General features: G+C 38.9%; 2 protein-coding genes across 2 annotated transcripts; both read left to right on the top strand.

The window, feature by feature from the left end:
• Positions 1-1984: 1984 nt before the first annotated feature.
• rgmb (repulsive guidance molecule BMP co-receptor b) lies at positions 1985-14804 on the top strand. The gene is made up of 3 exons (XM_057325908.1): positions 1985-2451; positions 9069-9583; positions 11769-14804. Exons 1-3 carry the CDS (start codon positions 2346-2348, stop codon positions 12441-12443), a joined length of 1296 nt encoding a protein of 431 aa, XP_057181891.1. The 5' UTR covers positions 1985-2345; the 3' UTR covers positions 12444-14804.
• Positions 14805-17757: 2953 nt separating this feature from the next.
• On the top strand, positions 17758-25721 carry erap2 (endoplasmic reticulum aminopeptidase 2). Its single transcript, XM_057327526.1, has 19 exons — positions 17758-18144; positions 18499-19058; positions 19125-19263; positions 19342-19476; positions 20026-20146; positions 20238-20392; positions 20935-21048; positions 21145-21276; positions 21356-21487; positions 21575-21643; positions 21803-21978; positions 22067-22146; positions 22631-22814; positions 22971-23127; positions 23759-23943; positions 24150-24311; positions 24595-24735; positions 24841-24922; positions 25007-25721. The coding sequence occupies exons 2-19, from the start codon at positions 18568-18570 to the stop codon at positions 25151-25153; spliced, it is 2802 nt and encodes a 933-aa protein (XP_057183509.1). The 5' UTR covers positions 17758-18144; positions 18499-18567; the 3' UTR covers positions 25154-25721.
• The last annotated feature ends 54 nt before the right edge of the window (positions 25722-25775 follow it).

The following is a 25775-nucleotide window of genomic DNA, read 5'->3' as shown; positions in this document are numbered from 1 at the left end:
GTTTGATTTATTTTAGAGAGGTTCAACAAAATAGGCTATTAATAGCAGATTAGGTAGATTTTTGTTTTTATAAGCGTTTTTGGGCATATTTTTGTTAATCGTTTCCCTCATTCGCTTTAGTTTGCCCTTTTGCTAAATAATTTTCTTAAATCAATACCTTAACAAAGTTTAGTGTTGTTTTCCATTTTGTACCACGTGCTTGAACCAATCAGATCATATAAAGCAAATATTGTGCAAATATCACTTTTGGCCACTATATCTCCCCTTGCCTAACTCTCTCAAGAAATTCAAAATTAGAATTTGTGACTAGATTTCCAGAATATTGCATTTACGCATTTGGCAGCCGCTTTTATCCAAAAGCGATTTACCTTGCATTATAACATTTGCTTCTGAGTAATCTCTTGTTTCCAAGCAATCCCTGGGATTGAACCCATGACCTTGGCGTTGCTAGTGCACTGAGCTGCAGGAATATGAATTTTTGAGATGAGAAATTCTGTAATATTCCTCTAATATAATATTCTTTCTGCGAATTTGTGTGCTTGACATTATTGCTATCACATTATTATTTTGTGCTTAATATGGACACTTAGCAGTCATAATAGTAACTGTTCAATGACTTTTATTCTGGTGTGGCAGAGGGGTCCACGCAGAGGATTATCCATTATTAACCATTATCATTGCACTTTAAGACATTCTGTATATCCATTGGGCTTCAAACACCATGCCACGCTCATGATTTTGGTCTCTGTCAACTTGGACGTTTTCATCTCCCAAAATGAATGAACAAAATACTTTGTGGCTTTGAGATAATTCTTTAATCTTGTTCCGAAGCAGTGTCACGCTAAAGTGAGAACGGGGTCACTGTTATGACCAAAGAAAACCCAAATCCTTCTAATCCTTGAAGTCGTTCTTACACCTCGCTTGATTTTCACAGGCCATGTAAGCAGCGAAAAAGAAAGAATTGGGTTAAAGGCAATAAGCCCTAAACCACCACAATTCAACGGCTGCTGTCCTATTAAACCGTGTTCCAATACTCTAATCAATTTACAGATGGGCTGCTTCGCCCTCTACACCGAAACCGAACACAAAACACAGAAGCATTTCCAGAATTACAATACTTTCCAAAGAATCCCTGTGAGACATGCGGTGCAGCATAATCCAATCGCGCGTATTCATAAGAAAATGGGTTTATATTCGGATTCGCAGCATTCTCTCCGAATTGATTTTGTATTGTATTGAAAGTGGGTTTCACTGGATGTTTTGAACACATCTCCTCCCCTGCTGGACAGGAAGAGAGCTGCTTTCTCTACTGCCAGAGGGCCTATAAATACCACTTTCACTCTAGCTGTCCAGCACAGGAAGTAGGAGCGGATTAATGTCTTGTAAAGTCTTGTGGTCTTAGTATGTTATTGCTATAAAGGAGCTGATGATATCACCCTGTAATTGGCTCGGGTTTCATCGGGTTATTCCGAATATGAATTTTCCCATAAACGAATAAGCTTTAGATTACACCTCCATGACTGTTTATACACACCGCCCTGCATTCTAGCCAATAAAGCGGAGTATATTTTCCAAGAGACCTGCTTTCAGAATGCTGTATATTAGCCATATTGTTGCGCTTGATTTTTAAATGATAGTATTATAATCCATTTATCATAGTGATGGCACTGCAAAGGCCATGCGTTTGAATCCTAGGGAAAAAACGCACTGATAAAAATGTACAGTTTAAATGCACTTTGCATAAAATGAGCATAAATATAAAAAATGAGAAAACGGTCACATCATTACCAACACGACCACCTCACTCAATAAAACAACACACCCCTGAGCCATTACGTTTGTTTTCTCTGAAAGTGAGAGCGCAAGAGCCCTGCGCTGTCAATCTGGGATGTATGGTTCAGGGGCGGGGCTTATATCTCAGAGTGGGCGGGGTTTCCGCTAAACTCTGGGTTAGGTTGATTCACTATCGATCATTGGGAAAAGACTGGGCTAGATTTCCTTGTGGCGGGCGGGGAGAAATGCGATGTGCAGGCGATATGAGTCGGACGAGTGCGGAGCGCGGATTCGTTCTAGTACGTTAACAGATTTCTTTCGCACTTTTAAATTCGTAGTCATACGGATGCAAACTGAGTAGTGTTTCTCTCCGGTGCTTCGGGAAAGTGTTGCGGATCGCACTTGGCGAAATCGCTACTTTGTTTCTCTTATGCGTAATAGGCGCGGACGGTGCGCGTTACCCAAAAGCGGCCACGTCTTAATAAAGTTACGCGTCCCAGAAAGGAGTGAAGTTGGAGGGCCCGTGGATCACTTAAGCCGTGGAGTACTCTTGAGTCTCACTGGATGGATGGATGGGTATGGGGAGAGCAGGATCTTACTACCCCGGGGCTGAGCGCCTCATCTCTCCTGTACTCTATCTACTAGTGCTGTGCACCATCTCTTGTGTCACTCATATAGGTAAAAGTCTTTTTCACACTTATATGACATAATGCATGGTTATGCACGCTTAAAGCCTACAGAAGAACGCACTTTAAATAGTATATAATGAAATGGTATATGTAGCAGCGCCCTTCGTCCGTGTCATCTCAATGCACAGTAGTCTCTTTATTTCCAACAGATGTTGTTCACAGATCTATGGATCTCTCTATTGTTCAGTCTTTCAAATGAGGTGGAATAAGTCCATACAAATAAGAACTGGAGTAGTAAGTGACCGTAGTAAATTTTAGTCTTAAAGTTAATAAACAATCAAATGTTTTTAATGATCAGCATGCCTTTGGTTTTAGGTTGTTTGGTTCGGTTTATTTTGTGTTAGACATCCTTCTTTCATTTTCTTGTACAATGAGAGTCATGTCTGTTCTTGTTTAATGCATCTATAATTATGTTCATATTTGATGTGCACGTACATATATGTCATCATGTGTGTGTGTGTGTATATATATATATATATATATATATATATGTGTTTTTTATTCATAAAAGAGCTGTTTTTATTTAAGTTTGGCTATGGTTTGTCCAGTTTAAACAGGTTTGAAGTGATTCGGTTGAAATTGGGATGGTTTAGCAGACTGTGAATACTACACATTTGGTGCCCTGTTTTCACTTGGCACCTTGTCAAGCCGTCCACTTTGGGTGTCCTGGCCATAGACTGTGTTAATGCCATTGTGAATTAAGAGGATAAGGAACGCTGCTGTGCGTCCATTGAGCAGTCGCACCTTTTTAATTTATTTAACATGGATCCTGGGCAGTAAGGCTATACACATAGCTATTCTTTAATTACATGGAAATTAAAATGAATACCAACATTTTGCACTGTTTTCTAACTAATTTGTAATGAACAAAAATATCCATAAATCTGCTATTTGTTTTTATCATTTAAATTAAATGACCTCATTGGGACAATCCCAAATGTGACATTCCTCTTTTATTGTACATAAATACTTGGTTTTCCATTTCGTGTGAATTGGCAAAAAAGGGACAGTAATTTATTTTGGACAGCTTTTATTCATTTTTCATTCCTTAATAAAAGAATGTAATAGCTTTAACTGGGGGAGGTAGTTGTATTGTTGCAACGGAAATATCAATGATCATCAAATCAGATCAAATCATGCTATCTGGTCTATGATTTCAACAGTACATGATCAATTTGGTCGCATCGTCTCTCTCAGTTGGTTCTCAGCTGCCCTTTGGTGATGTTTGATTGTGTTAGAATCACAGTAAAAGAGAGAAAGAAAGTGAGAAAAGTGCCTCGTGTTTTATTTAGACTATTGTGTTCTAAGTCCTTTCTCTTTATGTGTCACATTTTGTGGTACTTAACTTACTTAAATAACTGCACAATGTTTGGTCATTGAGTTTGCTGGAAGTCTCCAAAAATAAGCCTTCTCACAATTAAAAAAATAAAAGCTACAACAAACTGACAGACATCAAACCAGATTTTAAAGTTGAGCGCAGTACAGAGTAAGCTCAGAATCTAGGACTGTAGATGTCATTTAGACAGGGAGACTTCTAAACCCCCCCTGCTTTCTCCACATTTTACCGTTGACTGCTGGAGAAGGCGTAGGCCCATTGACCCCTCTGCCCTGGCCAAATTCCACATCTTGAAATTTCACTCCAAACACACTTTGCGAGGCCCCTCTACAGCTGAGAATGCCTGCTTCGGCCGGCTGGCCACCCTGAGAAAATATTTCCGACGACTTAATAGCAACAAGGGTGCGCTGTGTGCTCTCAACCAGACCCTTCGCCCCAACAGCAGGAACATAGATATGAGCTGCTGAAACAAACATTGTGTTTTTCTCCCCCGTGTGTTACTGCAAGTTTGTTTTTATGATCTCGACAGAAGGAGTTTGCCCAAAGCTGTTTTTTTATTTGAGATGTATTATGACTAGTTTTTTATTATGATTTTTTTCATATGTAGTCAATTTAGGATTTGTTTTGCAACCTGCTTCGAAATCCACATTCTTTGAAATGTTACAGTAGATTTCTGGCATTTGTATATTCAGCCACATCACCTCCTCAGAACCAATCAGTGAGCCAGAACTTCAAAACCAGTGAGCCAATCATGTTTCAGGCTTTAGTTTTGTTATTTGTCAAAAGACTGTGACATTCTAACCTAAAGTGTGATGGTTTGATTTTTCACTCCTCTGAAAGCATTACGTTGGGATCTGCTGCCCCCAACTGGGGGTCCCCAAAGACGTTCATGTTCTGCACAAAGATCATTGTCAATCAAATAAAAGAATGCCCAGCCCACATTTCATCTTTATTTGCTCTGTTCAAGCATGTTGATGTTGGAATGATTGTCAATTCACTTGCGTTGGGTCACTCTAAAACGAGATCTGTCAGATGACCGTCTAATTGAGTTTCAGCATCCAACCGGCATAAACAACTTGTGTCCAGGACTGCTGTGAATTAGATTATGGCAGGGTGGCAGATTTGTCCGATTTGAACATGGATGGACAGTGTCTTTTATAAAAATCTATAAACACTATAAAACTCAATGAAATTACCAGACACCTGGTTGTGCAGTATATCAATATGTGGGTCACAGTTTTAGTTATATATGTTACGTATATACTTACGTTTTTATTCGCATTGGACTTCGATAGTTCAAAAAATGTTAAGTTCTGTCTCAGTTTCCAAACCTGTAGGATTTTCGTTGTTTTGCTGAACACAAGATATTTTGTAGAATTGTATAACCATACAGTTCTGGGGCACTATTGACTACCATTGTAGTCAACGGTAGTCAATGGTGCCCCAGAACTGTTTGGATTCCCACGTTCTTCAAAATATCTCCTTTTGTGCTCAGCAAAACAAAGATATTTATACAGGTCTGGAACACCTTGAGTGAAAGTAAATTACGACAGAATTTTAAATTTTGGGTGAACTGTCCCTTTAAGTTCCTAATATATCATATTTATTTATCATATGTTTTGCGCATTCTAAAAATACAGTAATTGAGGGAGCTTAATGTGACTTTTAGTGGTGGTCAGTCTAATTTCCCAAACATTTGACAAATATAAAAAATATATAGATTACTCCCATGAGAATATTGATGCGGTAAGGTAAGATAAGATGAGGTAAGGCTTCACCCCCCACCCCTATAGAACATCATGACACGCATCACGAGCTCACACCTCACGCCCGGTGCGAGGAACAACAGAGGCGCATGATTTTGATGGGTGATCAGGTCACATATGGCCAGCGGGCCTTCATGAAAAGCCTTTCTGTTTCTCGCCGATATGTGGGACATACCTGCCTAATGTGGTTACATTTACAGCATGCCCTCTGTCATTTTATACCCGCGCTTATTTCCCCTATTCGGGTCACGACTCTTTGCGGAGTTGTTTTCGATTAAAGCGTAAGTTTCTTCATTATTGCTTCGTGTGGATCTGCTCGAGCGTCGGCTCGAACTATAAATGGTAATGTGCTGGAGATGGCTTCGTCTTACACGCCTTGCCAACTATTTGAGTTTTTTTGCTCCGGTACAGATGTCACTGGAGCTCTGCCTGATAAAACACGACGGGGGGGTGGATGCGAACGGGTGCTGCCTTCTTCCTTCCCCTTCCAGCCAGCATCTGTACCAACCTTTACCGTATTGTCTTACAGCATGTTACTGTAACTCTATCTCGTCCATGCTTTGTCATCCATCCATGCACGGCAACTGCAGTGCAACTCGGACCGCCCGACCCGCTGCGGCGCTCCGTCATCTGATAATCAAATCAGATGCATTTGGATCCGTAGTGGTCTGAGTTATTGGTGTGGCAGGCAGAAATGGGCGGCCCTGACGGTGTGAGATAGAGTCATTGCGAGCGTGTTAATGGAGAGGCTGCATCTAATATCGTATTAGCAGGGCCTCTCTCCGAGCTAATGCAATCGGGCCGCACTCAAATGTGAGGCATTAGGACTCTGATTGAAGCGGCGTGGAGGATGTTGTTCTTTCCTGGGAGATGATATTCGGGTTTGTGCTTTGTCATTGATGGGTAATTGAGGGCATGCGAGCGTCGTGGTTTGGGCAACCAATGTGATAAGGTAGAAGTGTATATGAAACTAAAAAATATACAGTAATAAATGGTATCCAACTGGTATCTAAAGAAGAGAAGTAACATTTGATCGTACCGTTTTTACGCCATGGCAGTGTTAGGAGATAAATACTTGGGCATGAAGTTTGCGGTGAGTCTTTGGTCTCAAAAGCACACGTGTTGGCTTTGCACGAATAGCTCTGGTTCCAGATCAGCCTCCTGTGTTTTTCTCATCTGAAGTGGCGTTTTATTTGAGTTTATGGCGGCCATAAGCATTCTGCTTTGTAGATAACATAGCTTTCACACGCTTGTTGAGCCTGACTGTTAATGTTTCAAGACCATAATGCGAAACACACGTGGAGTCCACAACTCGGTCCACGGCCTTATTATGCTTTAAAAGTCTGGAAACTGTATTATTTTACTAGACTGTTTCTACATTTTAGCAGGGTAGGGTTATGCTTAATTCATTCAACTGGTATAAATGCCTGCTGGAATAAACAATAGAACCCTGTCCAAAACACAATAGAAAATGTTAAAGATTTAATGGTTATATTGGGAATTGTACTGGTTTTAATGGAAACTATAATGGTGTCTGCTGGTATGTGATGGATTCTATTGGTGGGGTGTTATCTGACAGATGGGAACCAATGGAACACCATTAAATCCTATTGGAGTAATGCCCAAAATACATACACTGTAAAAAGGAATTATGTAATGGTTCTAAAGGAAAAATCTAATGGTTATAATGTTATTTCAATTGGAACCATTAGAAGACCTGTTATGGTTTCTGTTGCTTTTTCAGCAGGGACTTTTTTCCATTAAAGGAATAGGTCACCTTCAAATGAAAATTCTGTAATCATTTACTCACGCTGTTGTCATTTTAAACCTGTGTGATTTCTTTCTTCTGCAAAACACAAAAGCAGATATTTTGAAAAATGTTGGTAATCAAAAAACGTTGGTCCCCATTGACTTTTATTGTATTCTATTTTGTGTTCTGCAGAAGGAATTAAGTCATACAGGTTGGAAATGACAAGAGGGTGTGTTAATAATGACAAAACTTTCATTTTGAGTGTGAACTATTTATTTAATGTAAGGGCACAATATGTAAGAGTTTTGCATTTAAGTATCCAAAAAAACACCAACACAGTTTTATTTGTTTGTTCACATATATACTGTTTACATCCAAAGAACTTGGTCATTTTATCAAGTGTAACATCCCTCCTCATTGTATGATCCTCGCTTCATTCACTGAGTCATAAAGCTATTTCCATTCCTACCTCAATCTGCAAAAATTACATAATGTGCCTAAATTGACAAAAAAGTGACCGTAAAACTTTCCTAAATACTCCTATTTACTGGGGTCTTCATGGGGGTCTCCAACCCAACTGTGGGGGGTCCATCAGTTATTGATGTATCCTAAACCTTAAGATTTGATGATGAAATTTTAAAAAGTGTGTTGAACAAAAATAAACAAAACTAAAGTTAACCTAAATGTTTCACTCTTTCATACTTATTAAATGTAGTTAAATGTAAAGTAATGTATGTATTCTATGTAATACAGGCCAGGCTTAAAGTGGCCATAACTCAGTTTCTGCATATCTCTTACAGTACTTACAGAATAGTATTGCACCCTTCAAATATCTGTAGAGTCTTTAGTTTGATCACATTAATAAAAGACAGATACAGCTGTATGATTTTTTCCGAAAACATACAACTCGTGCGGGTAATATGGGGGGTGGAACTAAAAAACGAGCACACCCATTGCGAACAAAACACAGACATATGACTCAGTTTCACTTACTGCGTGCGGTTCATGTCCGGCATCTTTTAGCGCTGGGACGGCTCCATCTATCAGTTTCAAACAATCTCCAAATCCAGCGTCTTATCCACCATTTATATAACATCCTTTACTAAAATGCTGTGAACAAACAAACACACCTCAACTTCTCTCACTATTGTAAGAGTTACGAGCTGCAGCTGCAGGCCCACAGCTTAGCCAATCTTGATGGTAAGCAGGTTTTCCTATCGCTCGTCGGTTGACACGTGGGCGGGCTACTTCTTTCACCTTGCCGTGGGCGTGATTTTCTGAGAGAATTGCCCAATAAGGGACTAAGAAAAGTTGTTACGAAACAGATTTTCATGTTTGAATTTTTTTTTCAGAAACCTATACAAACGCTGGGGGAGTGTATCGAGCACAGACATACTACGTCATACGTCCAACTCATTTTTTGACAAGTTGACCATGTTAAGCATGAGAAGCCAGCACGTTAACATTATAAAGAAGTCAGAATGCATGAAACAGCGTTAAATCACCCCTTTAAATTACAGCACTTTGATGTAATTGTCCCTGACCTAACAGAGTTTGAAAACTTCTGCCATTCACAAAAAATCTGCAAATAGGGTACATTGAGTTTCTGTGCATATGGTTCTGTGTTTGCTTGATTTACGCCTTTTGTTCTTTTACAAACCTTTTATGAAGCTGTACTGAGTTTTGTAAGGCCATAAATGAGAAAGTTCTCTGAAATTAAGACCGTTAAAAACATCTTATCTGTCTTACCTCAGGTGAGGGCCAGGTGCAAACTCCACAGTGCCGGATTCAGAAGTGCACCACCGACTTTGTCTCGCTCACCTCCCACCTCAACCCTTCGCTGGATGGCTTTGACACTGAATTCTGCAAGGCGCTGCGAGCCTATTCCGCCTGCACCCAGCGGACCTCCAAAAGCTGCAGGGGCAACCTGGTGTTCCATTCAGCCATGCTGGGCATCAGTGACCTCATGAGCCAGAGGAACTGCTCTAATGATGGACCCACATCGTCCACCCATCCAGTCATCCCCATCGAACCGTGCAACTACCACAGCCAGCATCATCATGCGTCGCAGCCCGGGGTGCCGGAACACCCTCGGCCCACCTACCTGTTCTGCGGCCTGTTTGGGGACCCCCACCTTAGAACTTTCAAAGACCATTTTCAGACCTGTAAGGTTGAAGGGGCGTGGCCTCTCATTGATAACAATTACCTGTCGGTGCAGGTGACAAATGTTCCGGTTGTTTATGGATCCAGTGCCACGGCAACCAATAAGGTGAGTGAGAGCATATGATTATGTTTTATATTTAAACACTTAAAAAAATCACTGGAACACAGGATTATTAGATGTGCCATTTTGCATATTTTGTAAGTATTTGTAGTTCTTTGTAGTTTGTGATGTACAGCAGTGTTTCTCAACCAGGGGGCCGGGGTCCACAACAAATGTCCAAGGGGGCCTCCAAATGACTTAAAATTATTTAAAAGCCAAGCTCTAGAATATTTTAACGGGAATAATTTTTTTGTGGGGGGCCTTTAAATATTGTTGTGGACAATGGGGGGGGGCTTGAAGTCAAAAGACTGAGATCCACTAATCTCAGTGGATCCTATATGTATAAAATTGCAATATATTGTGTGTTTTCTTATTTACTGTAGGGTAAAGGCATGCATGATGATTTAACTTTCGTATTTATCAAAATACTGAATAGCCACAGTTTCATTAATGTCAGCTTTGGTTTTCGATATTCCATTTTTCCAGCCTTTTTAATTCACAACATTACATTGTGACTTTTTATCTTCATTATGTGCTCTCGGTGTTTAATGTGATATCTCTATGACTGTATGGAAAAGATTATCAGAAAGAGCCGCAGACAGAAGATAAGACCTATAAAGACCAAATAACATTCAACTTTGACCAAGTAGTCACAGGTGTGTGTTAAACAAAGCAAACAGCTCCAGTCTCATGATTAACACTTCTGACCGTCTGTAAAAGTTCTATCATTAATGACTAGATGTTGTGACCTGGAAAACGTTTACTTTGAAAGAAGCGTCTGTCTTTAGTTTTCCAAGTGTGAGGTGGTAAAACCTCACAGATACTCGCACACAGGCTGTTGCAGAATAGTGTCCGCTAGTACAGATGTTTTTTATGGGAAATATTTAACTTCAATGGAAGCTTGCAAATGCTACAATCCTAGAAGTCCTAAGTCACTCTTGTTGTTTTATCAAGTTAAGACCATTAGCTTAACACAGGTATGGGGCCAGTTGCACAAACTTAGTTTCTAAGTTAAGACTGTTTCTTAACAACTAGTCTCACTGACTAGCAATTATTTAAGACCAATCAGTCTTACTTTTCAGATTTCAATTAGACCAATCTACCCTTTTATGTAACTGATTTAAAGAAGCTATGACCAGTCTTGAAGAAAAAAATGAGATGACTAACTTGTAAGACTAGTCTAAGTAGTTTATGCCACCGGCCCCTGGTCTCTAGTTTGACCTCGTGACCTTGAAAGTGGGGTGCCGTTATTAAACATTGGCGAGTAATTATTAGCACACGCTGCTTAACTGAAGCCTTTCAGTCGCCTCTCCTCATGGCCATCAGCCGTCGTTTTTTATCCCTTTTTGCGTACAAAGCTGCTATTCATACGGCGCTAATGTAACGACCCACTTCTTCTGCTTCCCACAAGTCTTAGAGTTTCACTGCGCAGGGACTGTGTGCCTGCTGGATTTTATGGTTTAAACGTACAAGGCAAAGGTTTATGGTTCTGTACGAGTAATATTCACGAGATCGGTACAAATCTGGATCTGGGGTGCTAATTGTCCATTTCAGTTCTTGCTGGTTTGCTTCAGGGATGAAGCTAATTGTTTTTAAGGGTGATGTTTGTCATCCGTCAATGTAAAATACTTTATGCATTTGAAATAATTTATGCATTTGGCTTGTATCTAAAGCAACTTGTCTTGTGAATTCCAGATCCAATAGATTTGCTCAGTTGATGTCTAAGGGTTCAATTTTTTAGAACATTTAGAAGATACAAGATATTAGAAGATATTTACAAGATATAAGCATTAATCACTTTTTTATGACATCATTCTGCACTTCAGCTTCTTATCAAATTGCATGCTGTGAGGTAACTAAATGCTATTGGCTATGTTGAAAGGGGAAGGAGCCAACTCGATATGTCCCGCTCTAACATCCTGTTTCAAAAAGTTGTCAACGTTTTGACCAAAGCTGAACATTTCAAGGCACTTTAGTGGGTTTTTAATAATCAGGGAAAACTTTAGGAAGTAAATAGTGAACGCAGTCATTGAGCGCTACATACGTAGGTACATTTAGTAAGCAGTATGAAATGTAATACTGCTTGAGTATTAAACAACCGCTGAAATGTAATGTAATAGTAAAATGTTAATTCGATTTGAATTACTAAAATGTTTTGAAAGATAACTCTTCACTCTATTCTTCTGTTCAGGTCACAATAATCTTCAAACCATACCAAGAATGTACAGACCAGAAGGTCTACCAGGCCATAACAGACGACCTTCCCGCCGCCTTCGTGGACGGCACCATCAGCGGGGGCGACAGTGAGACCCGCAGCATCTGGATCCTAGAGAAGACACCGGGTCGACACGTCGAGATCCACGCCGCCTACATCGGTGTCAACATTATCATACGGCAACAAGGCCGATACCTGACGCTGGCTGTGCGGATGCCAGAGGAGCTGGCCATGACCTTCGACGAAACGCAGGACCTGCAGCTGTGCATGAATGGATGCCCGACATCAGAGCGCATCGACCAAGAGGGACATCTTCATCTGCCCATGCAGGGCCTCCAGCAGGCCGGCTTGCAGCAGCAGGCGAGGGCCGAAGCCCAGAGGGGGCTCTTCACCCTTGAAAGCGCCTCCAGTAAGTGCAGAGAACAGCTGGAGGTGAAAGACATTTATTTCCACTCCTGCGTGTTTGACCTGCTCACCACAGGAGATGCGAACTTCACCACGGCCGCCTACAACGCCCTGAAGGACATGGAGATTCTGCACCCCAAGAGGGAGCGCTGGCATATCTTTCCGAACTCGGCCGCCGGGCTGAGGCCTTTTTCATTGCTCTCACATGCACTGCTGGTCGTCTTTCTGCTTGTTGCGCTTTTGTAATGCGGACAGCGCTCCACTGACTGTTTCGTAAAAAAAGCAAAAACAAACAAAAAATAACTTAAGGAGCTAAGGTTGAGACTGTAAAAAATCGTAAGGGTATTCTGTATATACTGTCTGTCCTGAGAATGAATGTTAGTATCTTTGGTTAGACTGTAAATTTAGTGTAAATTACGTTTTCATGAGAGCTGAATATTGTAGATTTTTGTGAGTGAATTTTTAGAAATTTCATGTTTTGGTCCTCGGAAGAGGAAATCTTAATGGAAGCACTTTAATTTTTTTAACGGTTTGTTTTTGCAACTAGATAACAGTGTTCAGTGAAACCCGTGCTCAATATTCTCTGTTAGCGAACTTCCTTGGTACACGCTGTGCTTTTCTCGATACATTTCCGTAGGTCTCTGTACAAATCAGACCACACCATTTTACTCTGTAAAACTACGTCATGATGTGGCTGGCATAGCGATTGTGAGGTTTAAGTATTGTGTGGATTAGACATTCACTTCATTTGTTAAGGTTATATATATAAATTGTACTCCGAACTGTTGATTAACGTTTATCGGCAAAAACAAAAGGAATATACAGTACTACAGTACAGCAGACAGCTCGAAGTGCACTTAATTCGGAAAATGTTCATTTTAAATTTGTCAGTAGCGTGTAACATTTTTATCACTCACAAGTTTTACAAATGACAATCAGAATTTTCTTTGCTTGATACGAAATCTGCCTAATCTTACATCAATCAGTCCTGAAGAGCCAGTTGAGACAACGGCTGCGTCCGAAATCGCCTACTTCCATACTATATAGTAGGCGAAAATGAGTATGAGTCATGAATAGTATGTATGCATAAACAGTAGGCGAGAAATACCCGGATGGTCTACTACTTCCGCCGAGTTCCTGAGTGTGGATCGGATGGACACTCCTCTATCCCATGATGACACGAGAGCTGAGCAACGGTCAAATTTCCTAAGTAAATCAAATAAATATAGCGGAAAACTTTAAGGCGGACGTCCGTTTTTAATGTAAGTGCCAATAAATGAATTTCTCATGACTAAATTATGTTTTATAAACGCTCATGTATAGATTGTTGTTAAAACGTCATGGGTCAAAGAGCACACGGGTCACATGACCATAAAACATGGATGGACGCAGTATGTCCGAAATGTATTCATACTACACCCACTCATACTATATAGAACGTACTGTTTTAACGGCCGATACGACTTATTTAAATTCAGTACGTACTGTCACAGCATGCGATTTCGGACGCAGCCTTCAGTAATTTGTTTTTCATAATAAAAGTCCCCTCTTCTTTCAGTCTAATATCGACTCTAATCCCACAGAATGAACTGGAAAATGAATATTGCGTAAGTGCAAAGAGGGTCCATGTCTCAAACTGACTCCTTGCTAGATTTCTTTTATTAGCTTAGTTCTTTTTCGAAGCAAAATATTTGGCTATTTGTTAAAAGTCTTACGTTGTCCTTGTTTTATCCCTGACCAAAGATATGACCTCACGCATTTCAAATGTTTTGCCAGATGTAGGGTTCACCTATAGATTTTGTTTCACCAAAAATATGGAAGTGAGTCAGACAGACCATGAAATATTGTGTCATTCTCTGTAGGATTACTGCATCAATAGGAGATTACATTTTTGTCATTTACCAAAAGGATGCTGAATGTATATCATCAGTAACATCAGTCAGAGGTTTGGTTGTGGCACGGTGGACATTCATTCAAACGATTGGTGAAATTGAATCAGATGCCTTCTGGGCCTTTACGGCGACTGCTTTGCTGTCCAGCTATGGAAGTCCATACCGACGCTCTCATGCGCACGTTTCAATACACGACTCGCTACTGTAGAGACGTCATAGTTTATTTGTTTATTTACAACTACTGTCAGTGCTGAAGAGCTGCTACATTACTGTGACAAGTGTAATAGATTGTATTTGGAACACTGGGAGTTTCACAGACAGTGATCGGCCGAATCCTAAAACGGGATTATTTGATTGGTCGGATGGCCCCGAAACCGTGTACAGTGGGATTTTTACAGAGTGCAATTTACTGCAAATGAACGCCTTCATCCTGTGTTTTTCGCGTTTGATCTCGTGATCTCTTACTTTTGTTGTGAACATTGTTTTCGTGAAGAGTGACTGCTCGATGTTTATACTTAAATTATTTATGAAATATAGTGTCTTGTTAGAGAAGTTAAACTCCATACTCTTGCTGTTGAAAAAACGTTTGAGATGTGATTGTACTGCCACCTAGTGGGTTGCCATTGTTACATCAGTGTTTTAGTATTGTACGGATGCTGTTTGAAAAAAAGGAAAAAATGTGTTATTTAAAACAATAAATGAAAAATACGTAATGACTGATTTCATATTTGCTTTAATCTTTGCCATGCACCTTTGTTTATTATTTCGTAAACTCGGTTTACAGGCATTTAACCCAATGGAGGACACAATAAAAGTAGCAAAATACAGTACCATAGTAAATTTCCACAACACTGCGTCAGATGTTCAGAAAGAGTTGTATAAGAACATTGAACAATTTGTGATCATTCATTACAAAAATAACTGAATGAAATTCTTTTTAGCACTTGTCACATTCAGACTACATTCTGACATAAGCAGTCAATGCCTAAAAAAATGGTACATTACAAGGAAAGTGACTTTACAAAGCCATTTGAACTCTCTTTGGCCTAGAAAAGTAGTGCAGTTCTTTTGTTGTGTTTGGTATATGATGTGGTTTTGAGCTGATAATAGATTGATCTCCCCAGATATTGTAGCACCTGTGTCTACACGTGTGGCACAATGTCAGTCTCCGGCTCTGCTCATCGAGAAGCCAACATTCTTCTTTCTCATAGACTTCCACTGGTCTGGCATTCCCTGATGCTGTAAACCGCATCCAATTCATTCTGATGTTTTACCCCAAATCTTCAATTGTTGACACTCTAGTAGAAAAGTAGGACAGGTATCAGTTGTGTATCGATAAGTTGTGACAAATTAAATCACATAGTACAAGTTATTATTTTATCTTATTTTTGTCAAATAAAATAATGCTTACCACTTTATGACAACTTGAACTGTCATCAAAACGTTGAAAATTGTGATTTTAAGAAGGAGAACTCGGAGGGCTTGTACAAGCATTAGATCTTTGTTTCCTCTGACTTCTGCAGAAAATAAATAATATACTTTTTAATTGACATATTTTAATAAATAATGGGATAAACAAATGACATATTACCTTCCAAAAAACTGCTGTGATGGTCTGAACACATTTCAGGCGTTTCTTCGTCATCAAACTTTTCTAGGTCATACATTTCTGAAACAAATGCAATTTAGTAAATACAATTACTAAATATTATACAGTATATACTATATATAGCCGCATGCAGAAAAAATAAGAGACCACTCCAAAATTATGTTCAGTTTTTCCGAATGTACTCCCTATTTTGTTTCATTCTGAGGTTTGTTTATGTTGGAATTCAACTGACACCGGACTGCAATAGCCGCAATAAATACAGAAATGCGTGAGTGGTCTTTTAATTTTTCTGGCACTATATGTATATTCTTTAAAATATAATAATTGAAATATATATATATATATATAGATTACCTGTCTCCTTCGGTAACCCAGCATAGTGTCTGTGTGTGAGCCGATCGGACACTCTGTGACTCACAAAGCAAGTATAAGACGTCCATTCACTTGATGCTACAGATATAAGTGACATTGCACTCTGAATGCCGTCGACACTCTGGAATAAGCTATAGGTGGCTGGTCTAGTTCCTCTGGTTCCACTGGAAATCCAGGCTAACTCCATTTCTCCTTGATGAATGTCATTGACCACACACATCAGGATGGTCAAGCCGCTGTGATGGGTGGTCAAATGGACTGACGATAAAGTGGGGTAAGGGACAGCCCCTGCTCCCACTTTTAAAGATGAGACCATTTACACTGGTAAATACATTCTTCTCCATGTTAAAGTATTACAGTTAAAACAACCCAGATATTTCAGAAATGCAATACTTTAAATATAATTGAATAAGTTCCCATTCATTGAAAAGTGTGAGAGATGTTAGGAATTGTGCTAGCTTCCTTATAAAAAATTCTCAACTTACTTGTAAAAAGCAGTATGATGAGGCGGGTGGGAAACATGTTGATGTGCTGTGTAGCTCTGTGAGTTCAGCCAAGCATTCAAAGAGATTATCAAGTTTCAGTCATGTGATTTCACACCCGCCATGGAATCTTTCCATAACGGTGTTAGTCTCAGGAGAGCCGAGCCAACATATGAGATTAAATAAGAGCAGAGAGACGTGTGCTCTCATACACACTGATGCACATACAGTATTTAAGCATCAGATTTCATGCACATAGCAAAAAACTCCATAGTTGCACTACCGCATGAAGGGTGTACGGGGGAAATGTTGGAGAACTGCTTCAGTATAGTGTGCCACCATCATTTCGATTTCCAAATATTTATTAAACATATGTACAGTATGTATTTGAATGAAATGATACACATTCAAAATAAACGGTGTAATATGTACCGTAGTAAACATTTCTAGACGTATATGTGAGAATATGTCGTCTCATTGTCACACCTGTGTGTTGGTTTACTCTGCGGTGAGGGACTGATAATATCAACACCAACGGCTGTACCTGCTCCTTTGTACATCTGGATGAAATAAAGATGCACTTTCAAAGAATATTTTCACTAATATAATCATTTGTACAACGTATTTACAAAACACTGCTCTCTAGAGCAGTAGTTCTCAATCTGGGGGCCGTGGCCCCTGGGGGGGCCCCGAGATGGATCCAGGGGGCCACAGATTTTGTGGCATTTTATGACATAGAAATTGATCATAGATTTTATGCAATCAAACATCAGAAAAATAAGACCACCAGACAAAAGAATTGTTGTTTCAGCATTGTATAACCGAATATGTTTTTGTTTAAATAAAAATGTTAAATTTAAGATTATAAATCTTTATTTGGGAGGCCGCAAAGCGATGCACTCTACACAAAGGGGGCCTTACAACGAAAAAGTTTGAAAACCACTGCTCTAGAGCAGTTTGTCCTTTTAGGGCTACTGTAGAAACAACACAGCGAATTAAATGCAAGGGGACCCTTGTGGTGTATGTAGATTAGTAATATAATATTATAATAAACACATAACGCTTCATTGTGTAAGGTCTTTATACACCTCTGAAGACAAAGTTAGGTATATGATATTGCATTTCTGTCAATAGATCCTCCACAAAATTACACACAGCACATTTAAATAATGATGGACCAAACATTATTGTGTTCATTACAAAAAAATGGGTCTATAATACAAATAATTGAAATTAATTTTGTGTATTCGGTTTTATTCATACATACATGGTGCTACTGTGAGTAAAATGTGATTGTTACTTCAATATATGATTGTACCAATAAACAAACAGTCTACAGATCACTAGCAAAAGCAAACAAGTCCTAGATATTTTTCCCATCACAATTTTGTTTACTTCTCGTCTGTCTGTTCGTGGTGTCGGTAGGTCATTCTTTTGTCCTTTGGCTTAAGCCCCACTGTTGTCGTTTGAGTTGAGATCCACAGTCAGGCAGAACAGAGCAGGCAGCTGCTGCTGTGAAGCAGGAAACTGTGGGCAGGACAAATGAAATAGAAAATGAAAGCAGCAGCCGCAGTGATACAGCTGAAATTGAGGTAAAGACAACATTTGGTGTAATACTTCATTTGCAATGTCTGTTTTGCTGTTTGTTTGGATGGATGCCCGTCCTACTTTACACAGATCATGTACAGTTTGAAGAGAAGGAGTGTTTGTACTGTATGAACGTAAACAGGGCGCCGTATCACATTGCAGTGTTGTGATAGTGAGGTCAATGGAGAACAGTCAGCACGGCTCTGTTGCCATGCCTGTTATTTTAAGAACGCTTTCTCGTGTGCCTTTTATTTTTCCAGGCACGTCGGCGTGTTGCTTGTTATGATTCTGCGTGACTTAAAATGAGATACTTTTTAGTCTTCCTAACAACGCACATGAATTTTCTTGTCTGTCTTCAGGATGCAGTGAGTGCAGATGTCCAACCATTCCAGTGTCAAAATCAAACCAAACCCGAGTCACTTTCCATCATGCATCTTTTAGTTTTCATCTCGTTCTTTCTAAAATTGCAGTTTTGTGTCCCGTCTGATAGCAGTAATTCTGCCGGTGACAATCTGGCAACAAACGGTCTACCTTTTCCATGGAGTAAAGTCCGCCTGCCAAACTACATAGTGCCTGTCCGTTACTATTTACTAATCCATCCCAATCTTACCACTTTGACGTTCAACGGTTCTGTGAAGATTGAAATCGATGTCAAGAACTACACAAATTGGGTCGTGCTGCACAGCAAGAACCTTAAGATCTTCACAGCCACGGTTTTGGATGAAGGTGAAGCTCACCTGTCAGATAAAGTGCTCCCTGTGTTGGAATATCCTCCGCATGAACAGATCGCCATCTTCTCTCCGAAGATCCTGACCTCGGGCGAAAAATACTTCCTTTATTTGGAGTTTGGTGCACCGTTGAGTGAGGGCTTCTATGGGTTTTATAAAAGTACCTATAGGACAAAAGGAGGAGAAACAAGGTATTACTAAAGTATATTGCATAAATCATATGAACTTATATATAAATCGTACATATTTTTTCACAGGGTCCTGGCATCCACTCACTTCGAGCCTACATCTGCCCGAATGGCATTGCCATGTTTTGATGAGCCTGTTTTTAAAGCCAATTACAGTGTCAGGATAAGAAGAGGACCATCACACATATCTCTGTCCAACATGCCATTAGTAAGACCATCACATACAGTTAATCTGCAAAAATATAGAGCCATTTGCAGAATAAAAAACAATTGTATTATTTTGCAGGAAAAAACAGTTGAAATTGAAAATGGCTTGTTTGAGGATCATTTCGAAGCCAGTGTGAGGATGAGTTCCTACCTGTTGGCCTTCGTTGTTTGCGACTTTAAATCTGTTAGTGGAATGACTGGAACCGGAATAAATGTAAGTAAAAAGAGTAACAAGATGGGTAAATGAAGCTACATGCAAGGTGGGAGGAGCCTGATCATTTACTCCGGTCAATCATCTTGTGCACTGCCATTCAAAAGTTTAGGGTCATTTCACTAAAATGTAAATTGTGAATAAATATTTTAAAACAAATGCTGTACACCAAAGTATAACTGTAAAAATGTGTCATTTTATTTGATTATGTTATAACATAATATAATTCATTTCAAATGTTTAAATTTGGATGCCAAAAAATTAACATTTTATACTATGTTCAAATTATTTCGAATTTTTGTCATTTCATAGATCCTATAGCATTTGTTTTATTTAACGAGTTCACTAAAATGTACATTTACTTCTCTAGAAAAGAAATATTAATAATCCAGTTTAATATGTTATATAGTAAATCATTTGTCCTCCTCAATTCTAATGTAAACTGAGCATCTGATTTAAAGTTTGCGAATTTAACTTGTACTTTAATCTGAAACATCTCATCCGACTCTTATTTTAGAATTCTTAAAAAATATATTTTGTCTTCTCCCAAAGGTTTCTATTTACGCCGTTCCAGAGAAATGGCATCAGACGCACTATGCTCTTGAGGCCGCCGTGAAACTATTGGAGTTTTATGAAAAATATTTCAACATACTTTATCCGCTGCCAAAACTGGGTGAGTACGTCTGGCATCCTTCTTTAATGCATAATTTATAGGTAGTTTCTCGAGTGGAGATTCACGTCGTTGATTTTATGATCTGTGCCAGATCTGATAGCTATTCCAGATTTCCAGTCAGGTGCTATGGAGAACTGGGGTTTGACTACATACAGGGAAACCTCGCTCCTGTACAACCCTGACATCTCATCTGCCTCTGATAAGCTCTGGGTTACCATGGTGATAGGACACGAGCTGGCTCATCAAGTAAAGCAAAACTGCACTTTCTGTGAAAAAATAAATCAATCAAGATTACATTCTTAAATGATTATTCTTAAAGGAACAGTTCACCCAAAAACGAATATCCTGTCTTCATTTACTCACCCTCAAGTGTCCAAATGTGTATACATTTCTTTGTTCTGATGAACACTGAGAACGATATATGGAAGAATGTCAGCAACCAAACAGTTCTTGGCCACCACTGACTACCATAAGAAAAATCTCTTAGTAAGCCTAAATTTCTTTGTTCTGTCTTCTCAAAAAAGAAGATATTTTGAAGAATGTAGGAAAGCAAACAGTTCTAGGGCACCATTGACTACCATTGTCATTTTTTTCTGCTATGGTAGTCAATGGTGCCCAGAACTGTCTTTCTCTGTGTTCATCAGAACAAAGACATTTATACAGATTTGGAACAACTCGAGGGTGAGTAAATGATGACAATTTTTTTTTTTTTTGGTGAACTGTCCTTAATAATTATGATCTGTCAAGTTAGCAATAAAATCCACTTTGCTCCTGTTTTTTCTCTCCAGTGGTTTGGAAACCTGGTCACCATGGAATGGTGGAATGACATTTGGCTAAATGAAGGCTTTGCACGCTATATGGAATTCGTCTCTGTTGAGGCTGTATATCCAGAGCTTAAAGTTGTATGTTCAATCTTAACAAATCTCCACTTTCAGTTGCAAAGAATTATGCTTTATAGTAAATGTATATGTCAATACTTCTTTTCTAATGCATGTTAGGAGGACAATTTCCTAGATACCTGTTTTGGAGCTATCGGGCGTGATTCTCTCAATTCTTCTAGGCCGATTTCCAGTTTAGCCGAGAATCCAACCCAGATCAAAGAAATGTTTGATACTGTGTCCTATGACAAGGTAATAAAAGTGCTTTATTCTTTGCTTTATTCAGCATAGTACCATCTTTCCTTATCTGTTTTGTTAATGAATGTTTCAGGGAGCGTGTATTCTTCACATGCTGAGGAACTTTCTGACAGACGAGGGCTTTCAGAGTGGCATCATTCGGTACCTCAGGAGGTTCAGCTACAGCAATGCCAGAAATGAAGACCTGTGGGACATTCTGATTAAAGTACACCACTACATCCTTCATTGCCTTTTTCCGTTTGACGTATAATTTAGCATCATGTCAAAAACTCAAACCATCTTCTCTGTGCAGACGTGTTCTGAGGAGGATTTTACCTCAGGGAAATACTGTTACAGCAGCGCACAAGCCACCAAAAATGCAGTAAATATGTCACTCACATCATAAATAAAATATCTGATGATAGCTGCTTTAAATTCAAAGCACTTCACAAATACAGAACAAAAGTCAGTTATTTACTATTTCTTCTGGTAATTTTAAAGACATAAGGAGTGAATTCACATTCTGAATATCTTTATCTAGTATTCTTTTGCAGGGGAACACATAGACCTGAAGCAAATGATGTACACGTGGACTCTACAGAAAGGCATACCGCTGGTGACTGTTAAGCGTCAGGGAAGGAAACTTTATATCGGGCAAGAGCGCTTCTTAAAGATAGTCCAGCCCAATGACCCCTTATGGGATTCGCTGCAAAGCGGGTAACAGCATTTTTGGATTCCTCCTATTTTTATTATTTACATGCATGTAAAAGTACTGTCGTGACTGTATAAATATTCTTCTCAAAAGCTTTCTGTGGCACATCCCTTTGACATATAAAACAAGCCACTCTGATCATGAGATCAAACACATCTTGGATACAAAATCAGGTATGACTGGAGCAAAATCATTCACGAATACACACAGGTTGTTTCAAGTCTCTTCATATAATCCCAGACTGATGTGATGACGGTGTCTCCTGTATGACTTCTTGTTCATACAAAATCTCACTTGAAGTTCACCCAAAAATGAAAATTCTGTCATCATTTACCCACCCTCAAGGTGTTCCAAACCTGTGTACATTTTGTTGTTCTGTTGAACACCGAGAAAGATATTTGGAAGAATGTTCGTAAGCAAACAGTTTTGGTGCGCTGTTGACTTCTATAATAGGGAAGAAAACTACTATGGTAGTCAATGGTGCCCCAGAACGGTTTAGTTTCCCACATTCTTCAAAGTATCTTCTTTTGTGTTCAACAGAACCAATCATTCTTTACAGTGGTGGTCTTTCAAACATCCACGTGTATTATATATTTGGGAAGCATCTGAATACCTTTTGCATTGCACATTTTACACATGTCAATCTCTTAAACCCAGATGTGTTGACAATGGATGAAGATGTACAATGGGTAAAACTCAACAGTGATATGAATGGATACTACATTGTCCATTATGAGGACGATGGCTGGAACGCCCTGACGGAGCTCCTGCGAGTAAACCACACTGCTTTGAGCTTCAAGGACAGAGCCAACCTCATTCACAATGCATTTCAGCTAGTCACGTAAGTTACTGTGTGATTCACCGTCCCCATCAAACTGGCTGAGATTAAAAAGCACACTTATTTTCTCTGTGAAAAACAGGAAATTCCATATCAAACTGCATAACTGTATTATATGAGCTCATTTGGTAATGTGATTTCCTTTTTTTATATATTAAGTGCAGGGCGTCTGTCACTTGACAAAGCATTGGATCTGATCAGATACCTCAAGTCCGAAACCCACAACGTGCCTCTCCTTCAAGGGCTCGGATATCTACAGTCATTCTATAAACTGATTGAGAAGAGAAACATAGTTGATGTTACTCAAAATCTCAAGGTATGACAAGAGCGTGTCATGTCATGATGTTGGAGTCTAATCTTATTTACTGTCCTTAATTCCTCCACATGAGAGTCATTCATTTGGTTCAATTGAAGTTCCCAGAGGGATATTTTATAGATCGCTCTTTCATATCTCGGGAAATTTGATTGAATTCTCTGTTGTGTTTCATTTAAGCATCAACTCAGTCTCAGTTGTTTCTCCTAAAATTTGCTTAGGAGAAATAAAAATAGAAACAAATGTGACATTTGTTAAAATACATAAAGAGTATCATTTGGATTTGGATCGATTTGATGAGGATTTTTTGAGTTCCTATTGAGATTTTCAATAATATTGACTTTTGATTGCAGACTTGACAAATCGCAGTTCAGTTTGTTACATTGTTGAGATCTCTTCTGAAACTCTAAAAGAGACATTTGTGAGATTTCTTCTTCTAAAAAAAAAAATGAGACACAGGAGACTGAGACAAAAGTTTGTATTTGTTCTCAGTTTAATTTCATTGATGTCTATAGGAGAAATACTTTAAAGAGACCATAAAGAGATCTCATCTCTAATTTACTTTCTTATCCTGATCAAATGTCATCCTCCAAAATGTTCTTATCTTGTGGACTTGTCTTGTTTTCTCCTGTAGACCTACATCTTGCGGTATTTCAGAGATGTGATCGACAGGCAGTCATGGAGCGATGATGGGATGGTTTCAGACCGTAGACTGCGCGAAGAGGTTCTCTCACTCGCATGTGATTTGGGATATCAGCCCTGCTCGGAAAAGGCTAAACAACTGTATGACGGCTGGGTGGAATCTAACGCTACAATCAGGTGATTTGTGTGTCTGCAAATAAAAGCATGTTATAATAGGAATACATGGAAATCATGCCTTGTGAATTAAGGCTTTTATATGACATAATAAATCATAACATCAGCAGGGATAAAATGTGGGTATAGGACAAGTCCACAATAATAAAATAAAATAATTATGGCAGTATGTTTCTAAATTTGTGAAATTTGGTTTACAAATTATACAGCTTGCCCACCGATGTGTCAGAGACAGTCTACATGATTGGAGCTCAGGATGACAGCGGCTGGGCTTATCTCCTGGAAAAGTACTCCATCTCCATGTGTGAAACAGAGAAAAGCAAATTTCTTTCCGCTTTAGCAAACAGCAGGGATTCTGAAAAACTGTCAAGGTACACGCGGTTGTCAACACACATTTCTTCATTTCCTTTCATCGACAAACATTTCCCAGCAAACCAAACAAAATATGTTCAAAGAACGTTTTGCTAACGTTAGATGTAACGTTTTTATAACGTTTAGCTGTGAAATCATGTTGATAAAACGCTCTTTTAATTTTACTGCATTAATATTTCGTAATAACTTTAAGAGAGCTTTCAGAGAACGATAACCGATCTGTTTGCTGGGATGGTTTCATATTTAAAATCATGCAATGCCTTTTGTGTGTTTTTTCTGTAGATTGTTGGAGCTGGGATTGGATGGAACTGTAATAAAAACACAAAATTTACCCTCACTTATATACAGGGTAGCCAGAAATCCAGTCGGTCATTTTCTAGCGTGGGACTTTGTGAAGAAACACTGGAATGAACTAGTAGATAAGTAGGTCCTTGTTTTATTTTATAGCTGTTTTGTGGGGGTTTTTCTTCAATTGAATGAATTTAAGAAGCTTGAGTTTACAAACTTCTTGTTATCTTATTATCAAAGGTTTCCGCTGGGCTCTTTCGGAATCAGAAATATTATTGTTGGCACTGTAACTCAGTTCTCTTCCACAGAGGAGTTGAACGAGGTGAGTATATTTTTTTATCATTCAGAGAGAATGATTTTTTTAATAGTTACTTACAGTGTCAGTATTTCTTCTTTTTATCTTAAGGTCAAGGATTTCTTCAGGTCTTTTGCAGAGCAGGTATCTCACCTGCGTGTCACTCAAGTGGCCCTGGATAACGTGGAGAAGAATATTCTCTGGCTCACAAGAAACTTAGAGACCATGAGGTCATGGTTACAGAAAAGACTCAAGTAAAAACAGAAGTATAGACCAAAATCTCTGCTGATTACTAAAATCATTTGGAAAGCATAGAAATGACGGAACAATGTTTCGTTGTTCATAATCACATCAAACTCCATGTGACTTTTCATAATTTTTCTATTGTTTGTGGTTTTTAAGTTAAGTTTGTTTTGGCTAATTGCTTTTAAAATGCACGATTTCATTGCTTTTTTATTTTTTGGTAAGAGAAAGGGATTTGTAGTCATGTTAATTCTTCTGCAGTTTTACGGTTTTGCATTCTTTGTCACTGATTGTTTTTTGACGGCTGTGCCAAATGTTTTTAACTAATGTAAATACATGATTGTCTAGCCTATAAATCTGTGGTACATATGAATACTTGAACATGAAAATGAGCTGTAAATGAGGTTTGGTTAATAAAAAATGTCTCTGGAGCACAACCAGAACACTTGAACTCTTGATACAATGTGTTTCAATTATTGTTACTTCATATCCACTCCACAGGCATTCAGATTGGCACCTTACCAAACACTAATACTGTTTTATGGAGGAGTATGTCATTCCAGTTTATTCAAAGTATGTTTCAATATTTTTTCACACTTACAAGAAAAATTCAAATGTTTATTTTTGGACTATTATG

This window comes from Triplophysa rosa, linkage group LG2 (assembly GCF_024868665.1).
Source record: "Triplophysa rosa linkage group LG2, Trosa_1v2, whole genome shotgun sequence".
Lineage (NCBI taxonomy): Eukaryota > Metazoa > Chordata > Actinopteri > Cypriniformes > Nemacheilidae > Triplophysa > Triplophysa rosa.
This window is presented reverse-complemented; position numbering and strand designations above follow the sequence as displayed.